This window comes from Galleria mellonella, unplaced genomic scaffold, assembly GCF_026898425.1.
Source record: "Galleria mellonella isolate WM207_F2 unplaced genomic scaffold, CSIRO_AGI_GalMel_v1 utg139, whole genome shotgun sequence".
In the NCBI taxonomy this organism is placed as follows: Eukaryota; Metazoa; Arthropoda; class Insecta; order Lepidoptera; family Pyralidae; genus Galleria; species Galleria mellonella.
Window position 1 is genome coordinate 10,765,293 of NW_026441995.1, and position 13,892 is coordinate 10,779,184.

The following is a 13,892-nucleotide window of genomic DNA, read 5'->3' on the forward strand; positions in this document are numbered from 1 at the left end:
GACTTCGACATAATTTCTCCTGGAAGCCATCGTACAATTCGTCACAGTAGATTAAACGACCTGACTACATCCTCATCTGTTATCCCTCACTGATACCACGTCAGCGTTAATGTATCATTCCATTTATACCTCTTAAAAATCTCTTTACATTTTGATAATCAACAAGCAATAATTAATATCATTATACACATCAATCACCTGGTCCATAAATTAAGGTACCCTTTGTTATGAAAATCTGGACCGAGTTAAATTAGAAATGTTTGTTTCTTACATTAATCCAACAAAGTTTCGAATCCAGAACCTCACAGGCAATAATGTACAATGTATAATGGTACTTACCACTGAACCAAAGAGGTTGAGTCAATGTTTCATAAATGAATTGGTAATTTTCATAAAATGGTATTATTTACATACACTGCTAATTGTTAGATAAACATAAAGGGTTCGTTTAAAATCTTAATTAAACAAAATGCAAATGAGATGCAAAGCTTATAGCTCGAATTTATTTATACTTTAAAACGGGTTACAGAACAAATATTTACGTAATACATTCACACCCCTAGGTATTTATATGAAATTAAATCCTTTTTTATATTTATTGGATAATTAATGACGTTTATTAATTAGCAATTCAATAGAAAAATTATTACATATTCTAATTTTATTACTGACTATTTAACTTACAAAACATGATAAAAATATTATGTATTTACTTACATTACATTACAAAGGAAGGAATAATTATTTATACTGTACTATTATTGTGCTCTCACTATACTAACTACACAAGGTTGTAATCTAAGGTTATTTGTTACCATTTGATTTTTACTACAGTTCTGTTACGATTTTTTAAAAAAAATAATTTTATATTCACTTAGTTAAAATCATATTAGAAATTCCTCATCAAAGATGCTTATAAATGTGCGTTATTCTAAGAAAATATTTTAATATACACTAGCTAAATCTAAGAACAATATATATAATTACTATTTCTATTATAAATAGATAAAATTAATATTTAGCATATTAAATTATTTGTTTTATTAAAGATTTGTTCATTATTTGATATTTTAACTAACAACTAATTAATCACTATGTATTTTTAGACGTGAGTCTGTTAGAATAATATTTAAATACAAAAAAGCCATGAAATATTTTTACCATTTTAGCTTAATTCCGTCAAATGCCGTGAAAGGGCGTAAGAAAGCTTAAGCGCTTAGCATAATTTAATATGATGTAAACGGAGAATCCTACTTAATCCTACTAATACATAAAAGCGTAAGTTTGTAAAAATGAATGTTTGTTACTCAATGAGTAAACGAAATTTAATGAAGTCTTGTTCACAGATTTCATTCTAATTTAACACATACAATTTATCTGGATGAAGTTGCAGGATACAGCTAATTGAAAAATGTAAAAGCTCATATAAAGATGTTTACATGTTACTCAATCACGCTGTAAATATTACATATATTGAAATGATGATGATGAAAAAATTTCGAAGTGACGTTTAAACCCATACCGTAAGAATAAGGATTAGGTTGTTCTTATGCCTATACCCAAACCGTGTATATGTAACCGGCAATTTCTATAATTTATTTATTCTATACAATATTTAGGGAATATATAGAATATTATTAATATTACCAAAGAGTACAGTAATATAATATTATTGTCCATTAAATACTTATATACTAAATAGTATCTAATTATAACATTATTATATTCACAGAAGTGTTCAACAGTTCTTTACAACTAATCCGTTTGTTGTTTTAGGAAAATCAACGAGCGGAATAAACGAAGAGATTATCTGGATCAGCATAAGCATGGCGATAGCGATAGCAGTGCTTATAGCTATTGCTCTCTGCTACATACTTAAGGAGAAATGCACAAAAAGACAGGCTTACAAAGAACAGTCATGACGATACAAAGAGGAGTTTGCGAAGCACGCCCTCGCATCCTCCTTGACTGATTTGGAGTTCCCGTCATACACGTTATACCCACAGTACTCTCCTGACGGCAAGGAATATTACTATAATTTTCATCGCTTTTCCTACCTTAGAAATAGCTTTAAGCTACCTCCCAAAGATTATCCGATTAAACAGAAGGAAGAGGTATACATCAATGCGTGATACCGTGATATAAATTAATACCGTAGGTATTCATAAAATTAAACAAATTGGCATCGAAATGTAAAAAAAAAATGTAATTGTTAGAAAAATGTGTTTTATAATAAGACGGTAAAGATTGGATGGCAGAAAATTAAATAAAAAATATTTATTAGTATGAGTGAAAAAGACTAATAATTTATAACTACATACATGTATAATCTCGTTTTTTTTATTTACATACCATAGTCAGTGAACAATGTTGGCATATTTTTATTGAATTTTTCAATTAAAAATTAGGCAAATATAACATCATAATCTATAATAATACCAGTATAGGTATGAATACAAAAATAAATAAGAAATCTTTAATTTGTATTTTGTTTAGTAAACATGTCAACAAAGAACAAATTCATTATATGCTATAATGAATTTATTTAGATATTGTCAAAATCAAAAGTACAGGTCAAATTAATAAAAATAGAAAATGTTTTAAATAGGTACTAATAAATATATAAGGTACCTTTACTTAGTACACATAAGTAGGTATTCGATTAAACTGTCAATCGTGTATATGTATGTGATCTAGCTCCAGATGTGTTTGGTAGAAATGTAGTCTTGTACACGGAATGTAAAATAAAAACAAAAAAAAAAAAATTATAACTCTGAGGTAGGTACCAACCCTAAGTTTAACCAATTCTTCTATAGAAGTATGGATATATAGATCAGCGTAACATCGCTGTAAAAAATAAACATGCATCATTATTTAGATACTACATTTTGCCGAAAATATGGTATTTCTGATGATTTAATTTCGAATAATCTATTTTCCTATTACTATTGAATTATCAATCAGCATTCTCATTAAAAGTTGCTCGAGTTAAACGTCATTTTAAGGTTTAGAGCATAGAGCATATTCTGAGACTGGGAGTTTCAATAAAAAGAAACTAATTCTATCAATAAATTGTACATTAAACTATACAAAATATTTATATTTATTTTATATAATATGAATAAAATCTGCTCAGAACAAAGTCACCACAAATAATATTTAACGGTGTTTAAAATTTACGTCAACCCGAATATTATTACCATTTAATATTTGTTATAACTAGGGTCACATGTAATGTTTCATTTTAATACTTTGTTACTTAAGATAACTGGCAAACACAAACATTCCCTAATAATGTCGTATTGTCTGTGCCTCAATCTCATCAAATTCGTAATAAAATACGAAAATATTTAGATATATGATTTCATTTGCATACATTTTACCGCATTACACACGAATACATCAAAAAGGTGCCTCGAAATCAAATTGTTAATTTATTCTTACGAGGTCTGTCCGGAAAGTTCGTATAAAAGTGTTCTGGAATGCGAGAAAGAGGAGTGGGGAGGCCAGGTAAGCGCAGGACCCCTTCCTTATGTCCCTAACAATGCTTCAGTTCTGGTCTGACCGCCGTGCGGTGCGAACTGGCTTGTCACGCCATCTGTGAAGTTACCTCTTAACGAAACCCCGTCGGCATGGAGCCCGCTTCCGTTGAAGAGCAGCGCGTCGTAATCAAGTTTCTCTCGAAACTCGGCAAGAATGGCCGTGAAATTTTTGCCGATCTCAGAACAGTTTATGGGGATGATGCTGTGAAGGAACCAACCGTCCACAAGTGGCTAAAAAGATTCAGAGAGGGCCGAGAAAGCGTTCAAGATGACCCACGTTCAGGACGTCCTTCCACTTCACATTCCGACGAATTCGTCCCTCCAGGCCAGACAGTTGATGGAAAATTCTACGTCGATGTGCTCAGACGCCTCAAAGCTCGTGTGGCACGAGTTCGTCCAGAATTGGCGCGAGAGGGGCGTTGGATTCTTCACCACGACAATGCCCCTGCCCACACCTCTCTTGTTGTCCGTGAGTTTTTGAGTAAAAATTCCATTACGGTGACCGAACACCCCCCTAGTCGCCGGATTTGGCCCCGTGTGACTTCTTCTTGTTCCCAAAAACCAAATTGGTACTTCGGGGGCGGCATTTCGGGGACATAAATGAGATAAAAAAAGCTACCACGGGGCAGCTGAGAAACCTACAACCAGAGGACATTCAAGGAGCCTTCTCACAGTGGAAACGGCGTTGGCACAAGTGCATTATGTCACAGGGGGAGTACTTTGAAGGGGATAAAATTGATTTACCTGAATAATTGTAAAATAAAATTTTTAAAAAACTTTTATACGTACTTTCCGGACAAACCTCGTACATGTTCTCGTAATAAATACAATGTAGAAAATCTGAAAGTAGCTTGAATGCTTTTGATGTCGTACTACCATGGCATAGCCTTTGGATAGAGCTATCGTATAATAAATAATGTTTCTTGTTATTAAAATTTGAAAAGGCTAGACTAGAATGTATGTCTCAAACGAATAAATAAGATTCAGGCTAGCTGCGCCATAATTTCAAAAAATGTGAATCGGATGTATACATTTCATAACAATGTTTTCTAATTATATTTTATGTATATATGTATACGTTACAATTAAAACTTTCAACCAGTCATAAGTATAAAAATAAAAGTATTGCAATAAAAATAAAAGTAACTACCTACTTTTGATCGGTTAAAATATACTTAGTAGTTAAGTAAATCTCATATAACTGTGATAGTAAAGCGCATAAGAACACGACACTGGTTTCCAAAATGTATAACGATTAAGTGTAGTAGATATATGGGTAAAGTGAAACATAACACTTAAAATAGTAAAATCACTAGTGGTTCTTTCCTGTTATTCAGATCTCACCCCTGAAATGAGTGGGCTAAAAGTCAATTTACGAGAATGGTAATCACTGTCCACATAATAAACCCATGGGATAAAATTTTACGCAAACTGTTATGATAATTAGACCGTACTTAATGTTGCCAGTTGCCATTTTATCATTCAGTATGGGATTCATGTCAAGTCCTACTTATATAAAAAGAGGGACATATAAGTAGCTAACAATTCCATTCACTACATTTCTAAAAAGAAGTTATGTCAGCTTCACTATTACAATAACAATTAAAAATAATTTATTATGTATGCACATAGCTGCTTGACTACGTTTTAGTCCTGTATGCTTTATTCCTACGAATTTAGTATTAATCCTACGACTGCTGTCGTGTAATTTACTATGCTCATTTATTAAACAAAAAAGATAAAAACAAAATGCGTTAGTCAACTGTAAAAATCAGTAAGTTACAAATGACGAAACATTTATTTCCGCGGGCTATAAATTTGCATCGTATTTCTTTATAGATAATCGTATTTTATTTTTTCTTCCTGCCTGTTTCTTCTACACCCATAGCTTTTTCGCATACAAATAAGGTTCCTTTTATTTGAATGTGAAGTTGTAAGTAAATATTTCGTATATAGTATATGGTAAATAACCAAACAACAAATAGCAGCACTCAATGCATTGTATCCTATTCAATATTACATGAAACTTTAAATGTGCATAATATGTAATTTATTAGTAGTTACATGTGTCATGTCATGTGTATATAATTGTGCTAAATTAATTAGTGTGAACGAATTAATTTTAATAATCATATGTTTTATATTTATATTATGATATTTACAATACATATTATATATTTATTAATATATATAATTGAATTCTAAAATATGAATTCCTAAATCAATATATTTTAAAGTATTGTAATACTGACCAATCGCCGATTTTAGAATATTTCGAATAAATGTTCAGTAAGAATTGTGATTCATTTGAAAACTATGTTAAGCTATTAGATAATCCCCACCTCAATTTTAGTTACATTTAGTTACAAAGTATGCTCTCCTAAGCCACCTGAATCCTAATAGCAACATTTTTAAAATCGCTCATTCGAGAACCTTCCTATTCCACTAGTTATTTGCGAGATATGTAACCTGTTAACTACCACTTCAAATTTAGATTCTTTGCTTGAATACTTCGGACTACATCAGTTAATATAGTTTTTCTATAGAATATCGTTGACTTTAACATGCTATAAATTGAAGGAAATATAACGTGCTACACGACTCAATCATATCATCCACATACAAATGATTTGATACGGTAAATACGTACATCAAAGGAACAAGGACATCAAAGGAAAGTGATATGCATAATAGTAGTGGTAAGTATCCAATCCAAGAATGTGAAAATGTCTTCCAATACAATACATGGACAGAATGGCATAAAAGTAGATGGTTCATCTGATGGTAAGTGTTAACCATCGCCTATAGAATATATGACCAGCAACATAGACATAATTATACACTGTGATGCCCGTGTTACCATCTCAGGCGTTACCATTCCTCAGAATAATGATGTTAAGCCTTCGTACCCTGTGATTCCACTGCCATATCCCATCCTTTAAACCGAAACACAGCTATGTAAGCACAGCTGCTTCGAGGCAGAAGCACGAGTCGGACAATAATACACATGCAGACGACTTTCTTACAAAGATAAATAAATTCTTCTATACTTAAATAAACGTAAAAGTAAGCTTTTTTGTTTGTTTAGTAAACTTTGATATAGGTACATCTCTTGACATCTTAAAAGGTTGACCAATCATTTTTCTTTTATTATGTTGAATAAAAATGTCAGAAGATAAATTAAATACATGAAAATATATGTATGCTGGGCCAACGAGTGATAAGCACGATGTTTAAAAAACCTAAAATTGAAATTCGCAAGGGAAGATACAATATCTTCACGCTTGACTACCTTAAAAAAAATTATAGGAACGTGGATTCCATAATAATGTTATAATTTATTACGCCTCAGTTAGCTTCAGCCCGACACGTTTCCAACGCTTTCATTTATTTCTAAATTGTATTTTAAATTCTTCTTTACGAAGAATTTTCATGACATCATTATTATTATTATTATTACGCATTTTATTACAGTTAGCCAGAATAAAGGCTATTATTTTATTGAAGGCGATTAAAAATAAGTAATAAAATTTAAACGTTACCTATTTTCTGTTTCGTAACTAATTTCAATATGTTGTCTGACTGTATGTTACAACAATATGTTTTACTACCTTTTATTCAAGTGTGGGGGTGACGTTCTCATGTGTCTAAAGTTTCGAGCCGCTCACTTATATAAGTTATACAGAAAAGCTCCTGACGTGCCTTACCAGACTACGGTGCTACGTGTCCTTCAAGCAATGACATCATGAGACAAGTGACAAAACAATTTGAGACAAGTGATTTGAGAAATCACATTTTCACATATTATGTAATGTATAAAATTTTTGTGTATATCGTGTATATGTTAAATACTGATTTTTTTTTTACTATTTTCACAATTTTTGTACATCTCTTGATGCAAATAAAAAGTTTACCTATTTAGAAATATTCAGAATATTTAATTTCGACTCCAGACTGCAGCATAAAAGTTCTGCTTTTACAGTTGTCCTAAAATTTTGCGTAAATATATTACACCATTTTGAATAATATATAAGTAGCTAATTGTAATCCGCGGATTTGCCCATATGTGATATTATTTAAATAATACGAGTTTTAGATTTTATTAGGTTTTAGTTAAATTATGTTCAAATCCGTTCAACTATTAAATAACATACATCTAAACATTTTAACAAATTAATAATAAATTACCTAATACGTAGAATATATATCTCCTCTATCGGGTGGCACTTATAGCCAATAAGTATAAGAATAGGAGGAAAATATGAAGGTAAAGAGAAATTGTCACACTAGTCCCGTGGGAACGTGGGAGGGGCATGGTATGGGAGCTTCAGTGACACCCTTGCGCCTTCTCATATATTGGACAGATATACGAAAGCTGGAGCAGTCGCCATATCTCCATAGAGCAGCGAACTACGTAAATATCCAAGGGAATAAATACATGTTCATGTCATTTGCCGTCAAAAATCTCGGCCCTCGGGGACCAAGCGCAAATAAAGAAATGCCGAGTCCCTCGGCAAAAAGAGCCGTCAATAAAAACAATAGAGATGTGAGATATCTCTATAGGTTCTTCTTAACGACTCATATTGCCCTTGTCAAAAGCAGCAGATAAATTTAAAACAGATATAATTTTAGACTAGTACCTACTTAAGTTTTTATTACTTAAATCTTAAAAAAATATTTATTTAATTTAAAATAAATAAATGTATAAATTAATAATTAATAATTGATTGTAATTAATAATTTAAATTAATTATTGGCATTTATATTAATCAATAATTGATTGTTTAATATAATAATTAATTAATATACCAATACTTTCATTTAGGTACCCATGTAAACGTGTAGATATAAGAAACCAATTACCTACAGTAACGACCGCATAGGTGAGCTCCATAACTCCTGGAAGTTTAAAATGTTTCCTAATTCGACGAAACTTGGTAAGTTACGCGAAAAAAGTACTAAAATGATGGAAATAAAATAAGAGAAGTGATCTTTTAAGAACTTTTTTCTAAGAGTTGCGTTGAATAGCTGTGTAGCTATTTTTCATTTTATTTTTATTTAATATTACATCTGGAATCAACAGCTTATGTCTAGAACAATTAAAAAATATTATATTTGCACCATACATTAACCAATAACAGATTCCCCATTTGTATACCAGACAATATTACGCTTATTTTTGGTTAAATTAAATAGAAAAAAATATATATAAAAAAATAAAATCGGTGGAGATGTTTAAAACGTCGCATCCCTGAAAGTCTAGCAATAATTAAGAATGCAGAAAAAAAAACTAAAATAATATTTATTTCTACAAGAAATATTATTATTGATGTCCTATGTATTATTTAATCTTAATGCAAGATATAGTTCTATCCATACACAGACACCAAATTTTATTGAAATTAGTTTATAATATATGTATATGTATTAGACTGTGTTTCGCAAAAAAACTGTTTTCAATAATAGCAAAACCAGTTATTTTGAAATAAAAAGTAAATTACATAACCGATTTTGATAAAATTTCTATGGGACCAATATGTAAATATATCCCTTCAAATAAAAAGAAGAATGAGAACCTCCTTCTTTTTGAAGTCAGTTGTAAAGCCAAAGCTTAAACATGTTTCAAAAATTATGTTTTCTATTACTTTTATTAAGACCTCTTATATAATTTTTCTTAAATTTACTTTACAGGTATATTTCAGAATTTATAAGTCACAAAAAAATGGTCTATTCATAAGGCTCCCCAATCCGTAAAAGCAAAATTAATGTTGCTCAGTTAATTGCGGCAGCCCACGGCTATCGGAAACTTTCCTCTGTTGATTAAACTAGCTTTCCTTTTGATTGGGGTTCTACTCGTATATGTGCAAGCATTGCTTAATTTGATTATCACTATTAAAATGTTAATACACCTCACCTACTTGTTTTTCTATTGACAAAGATTTTAAATTCCTTTATAAAATGATGTAAATAGCGGAGAATCGTACATGGTAAAAAGCCTTGGGTAAGGTCTAGGTTCAACCATAAAAATAAATACAACGGTGGGTAAATGAAGCTGCAATGAATTAATGTATGTAAGAAAAATTATAGGTACCTAATTGTACTTCATCAAATAATTATACTTATTAATAAAAATAAAAGCATTGAAATTGATCTATAAACGCTGATACTTTGATGATTTAACATATTGAAAAAAATTCTGTATTATATAATTTATTAGAATGGTGTGCTTTATTAAAATTGATTATGTTAATTATTATATAATTATTAATAGCTCGAAGAACCGACAACCGATGAGGAATGAAGGTTATTGAGTGGCGACCGCATACGGGCAAACGCAGTGTAAGATGACCCCCCACTAGATGGAGTGACGACCTGAAATGCATTGCAGGGAGTTAGTGGATGTAGGTGGCTCAGGATCGTTCTTTATGGCAGTCTATCCCATAGACTGCCATAAAGATGTGGCTTATGTCCAACTGTGGACGGATAATGGCTGAAATCATGATGCTGTGAATTATTAAATACAAATTGACCACTCTATCGTGCGAAGCTGTGAAAAAGATAACATGTAATCTAATATTCATGCTTACAAAAAATATCCCATAAGTAGTGTTAAAATCATTTCAAATAATTTACACACACTATTTCAAATTAATTTTAGTAAGGAACACGAACGAAATCTTAACCACTACTATAGTCGGTATTAATAGAAAATAAAAGAGGCGACTAAGGGAACTTAATGGTTAAGGGATGGGCAGCAGCGTTCCTCCTAAAACATCATCAAAGCCTAACTGCGAGTGCCAACCCGCCTGCCAAGCGTGGCAAATACTGGCAAAACTTTTAAATAAAGAGAGGCATATGTTTACCAGTGGACAGTTAACGGCTGATACAATGATAATATATATATATATATATATATATATATATATATATATATATATATATATATATATATATATATATATATATATAACAGATAACCAAAGTCAAGACTAATTTCAAATATCAATCACTATATTATTCTTTTTCTATCCTTCCTGCACTACCCCCAAAAGGAAAACCTAATGACCTTTAAAAAATGCCTACCGACAAAGGAATAGGGTTATCATGTCTAAAACTCGTCAATCAGGGGAAAGGAGTTGTTAGTAAAGGGACTAGCGGGCTAGCGGCCCCATTGTTAGCATGTCAAGTCGACCTTCACGCGATCCATAGGAAACCATCGTGGTTACTAATGACTGACTTCATCCGGAACTACCATCCCTTACGGGTATCCTGCCTGGGCAAACCATTAATACAGACGAAGTATCCGTTAACATCCTTAAAAAAAATCTAGAAGAAGTATAATCAGTAATTGCATATAACATTCCAAAAAAATGTGAAATATCTCTCGCCAACTTTGCGTACCTAGTAAGTTTTGTAATACAATTATATACTATATTATCAGATAGTAGCTAAATATATTTTTTAAGTTTGGCTAAAAAAATTCTGCTGTCAAATAGGTATTATTATATGTATAGTATATGTGACTTCTTTATGACGAAGGCGCCAGCAAGTTATTTATGTCGTAATTCAAATAACCTCTAAAGTAACTTTGACAAAATATGCTAATTTGAAAATGCTTTTGAAGCAAAAACAATGACTATATTTAGAATTTATGAATGAAAAGAAAAGATAAAAAATACCCTAATATCTTTTATTTTAGTATATTAAATAATTAAATCTTTAACATGTGCAGATTAAATTAAATGTTTTAAGTATAAAGACATACTATGTGTAATGAGTACGTCATGTATCCTTTTTATTTGATATCGCAAGATCTCAAATAAATACTTATGAAATACCTATAATCTATACTTATAATAAATCTGTAGAGAGGTCTGTACATGAAATATATTTCCAAAATAACTATCAGGGGGTGATTAGTGATCGATACTGATGTCAAAAATGCAATCAGTAAAATTTTTGTCTCTCTGTCTGTATGTTCGTTATAGAAACAAAAAATACTCAACGGATTTTAACGAAACTTGGTGCAATTATTCTTCAAACTCTTTGGTAGGTTATAGTATACTTTTCATTACGCTACAATCAATAGGAGCAGAGCAATAAAGGGAAATGTGTCTGTTACATCAAAACCACTGAACCGTGAGGAAGGACATGGGCCACTTATTTTACGAAAAATTACGAGAAATGCGTACGAAGTCGTGAGCAACAGCTAGTTTTTAAATAATTTCTTATATTTGTCTACTTGATTATTTATCTGCATTCCAAGTCCTTTACAATATAGACAAAAATCATCTAGTGTCGCCTCTTTTCTTAGACACATACGTGTATATCTCTTGTTTTTGCCGTTCCAAATGCACTCAGACAGTTCTATCAGATTATAATAGGTTAGTCTAGACATCCTACACTGCTTGCATCCTTCCATTTTCGTATTGTATATCTGTTTCATCATCTGACATTTTTTCTACATACCAGAACCAACTTAGCACATCCTTTATCACTTTAAAATATTTTAATTTCAAAACAATGATTTTATTTAAAATAATAAAAACGTAAAAAAGCTTTAACGTAGTGTAAATAAGATTCCTATTTCAGAATTTTGATGAACTCCAAATGATGACTGTTGTGTCTTCAATAATATCATGTATAGTGAAATACGTTAATTTGTGTCAAATAAAACTCTCACACAAAACATTGCTAACGACAGTTTCAAATGTTAAAAAATCAAATTATAGGAATTCAAAAAATTTTTGATAGGTTATTTCTGTCTATTATCTAAACTACACGAACGTGCCTTATTCCATTAATTTAAAATCTTTCTATACTTTACTAACATATATATACCATAGACTACTAATACGAGTACCTAAATATTCATCACAGACAAGAATATAGCATATACTGAACACAGTATAGATCCACAATTTTCCTTTTCAGATATTCTTGACCTCACTCCAAGTATAAGAATCGACCTCACTTCATAGAAAATATACACTTAGGTATCTCTCGAGGACCGTTATTGGGACAATGACAAATTGAGAGCACCAGAGCAAATCGAGTAACTTCATTCGTCTTCGTCTTCCAATAAAGCAGATAAATGCTGTGAGTGCGAGGACATTAGCAGCAAAACAGATTAAAGTAACCATGGAAATTGCAATGCAGTAATTATTGAATAAAACTTTACTGTAAACAGAGAATTTTAATGTTAATTTGTTCTTACTTAATTGTCATCAATTTAGGCAAGTAAGACACATTAATGTTAGACATGCATTGGATACATAGAAGCACACCTGCAATGCCGCTGGTGTTGTGGGTGATCATGGGCGGCGGTAGTCACTTACCATCAGGTGAGCCGCATGCTCGTTTGCCCCCTGTGTTGTAAAAAAAAAAAAAAAAAAAAAAAAAAAAAAAAAAAGTACAGTACGTTAGATTATATCTTACAGATGTTAACATCGAAGAAATGTGTGTCACGCTTACATGATTAGTAAACAAACAAATAAATCGCACGTTTTGTGTTTTGTTTACGCGCTTTGTTATGAGGTTCGTACTTAACAATTCACACAGACGTTAGAGAATATAAATGCAAAATTATATGTAGTGCGTATTTTTTTGTTCACATAATAAAATTATCCTCCTAAATGTTTCGCTTTTCACTTCATAATAAAAGTTACTTTTCGACAAATTATACAAATTCTATAATAACTCGCAAACAGGATTTCGAAACATAAGCCCCGTTGTATGTTAAGTCAAGAATGTCAGGAGTTAGAATGCACGACAACTGTGTACTTACCTACATAGGCAAAACAATAAGAATTTCAAACCCTTTTGGGAAAGGTTTACATTTAATTCGTTTACAGAAAGGTTTGACAGTTGAGTTAGGTAGGTTTTAGAATTTTGTACTCGAAATCAGACTCAAATCAGTGGCCTAACTATACCATTTGGGGCCTGTGTCGAATTCTTTTGATGGGGTCCTATCAATAAAAAAAAAATATTTTTCACATAAAATAAAATACTCGGGTACAATGCAAAAAAAATTCTGGGCTCGCGGCCTCTTGAGCCGGGGCCCTTTTGGGTCAGGGGCTCGGGGCATTCTGCCAGCCCTACCACCCTATTGTTACGCCACTGACTCAAATTTCATTTTAAAAATATTCTAATAATTAAATAGCATTAATTTAAAAATTAAAACACATTTTTTATACAACTTAGAATGACAAGTTAACGGCTCACCTAATGAAAAATGACAGAAAGGATAGGCGATCATTATGCCTATCCTATAAACATGAACATTTTGTGTACCTAATTTTTACTTGCAGTTTGAAAATTAACAGAATGAAACCTCATTTATAAAAATCG

The 13,892-nt window shown here is 31.3% G+C and overlaps 1 protein-coding gene and 1 long non-coding RNA gene across 5 annotated transcripts in view; one reads left to right on the plus strand and one right to left on the minus strand.

Moving 5' to 3' along the window:
• Positions 1–2,358, plus strand: part of LOC113512722 (uncharacterized) — a 61,540-nt gene extending 59,182 nt beyond the window's left edge. For both annotated transcript variants that reach the window (XM_031909370.2, XM_026896640.3), the window contains exon 4: positions 1,777–2,358. In XM_031909370.2, the coding sequence (XP_031765230.1) occupies positions 1,777–1,922 (146 nt within the window). In that variant the 3' untranslated portion in view covers positions 1,923–2,358. The remainder of the gene's footprint in view (positions 1–1,776) is intronic.
• The window catches only part of LOC128202572 (uncharacterized), a 67,913-nt gene that overhangs the window by 46,924 nt on the left and 7,097 nt on the right, over positions 1–13,892 (minus strand). The window lies entirely within an intron of this gene.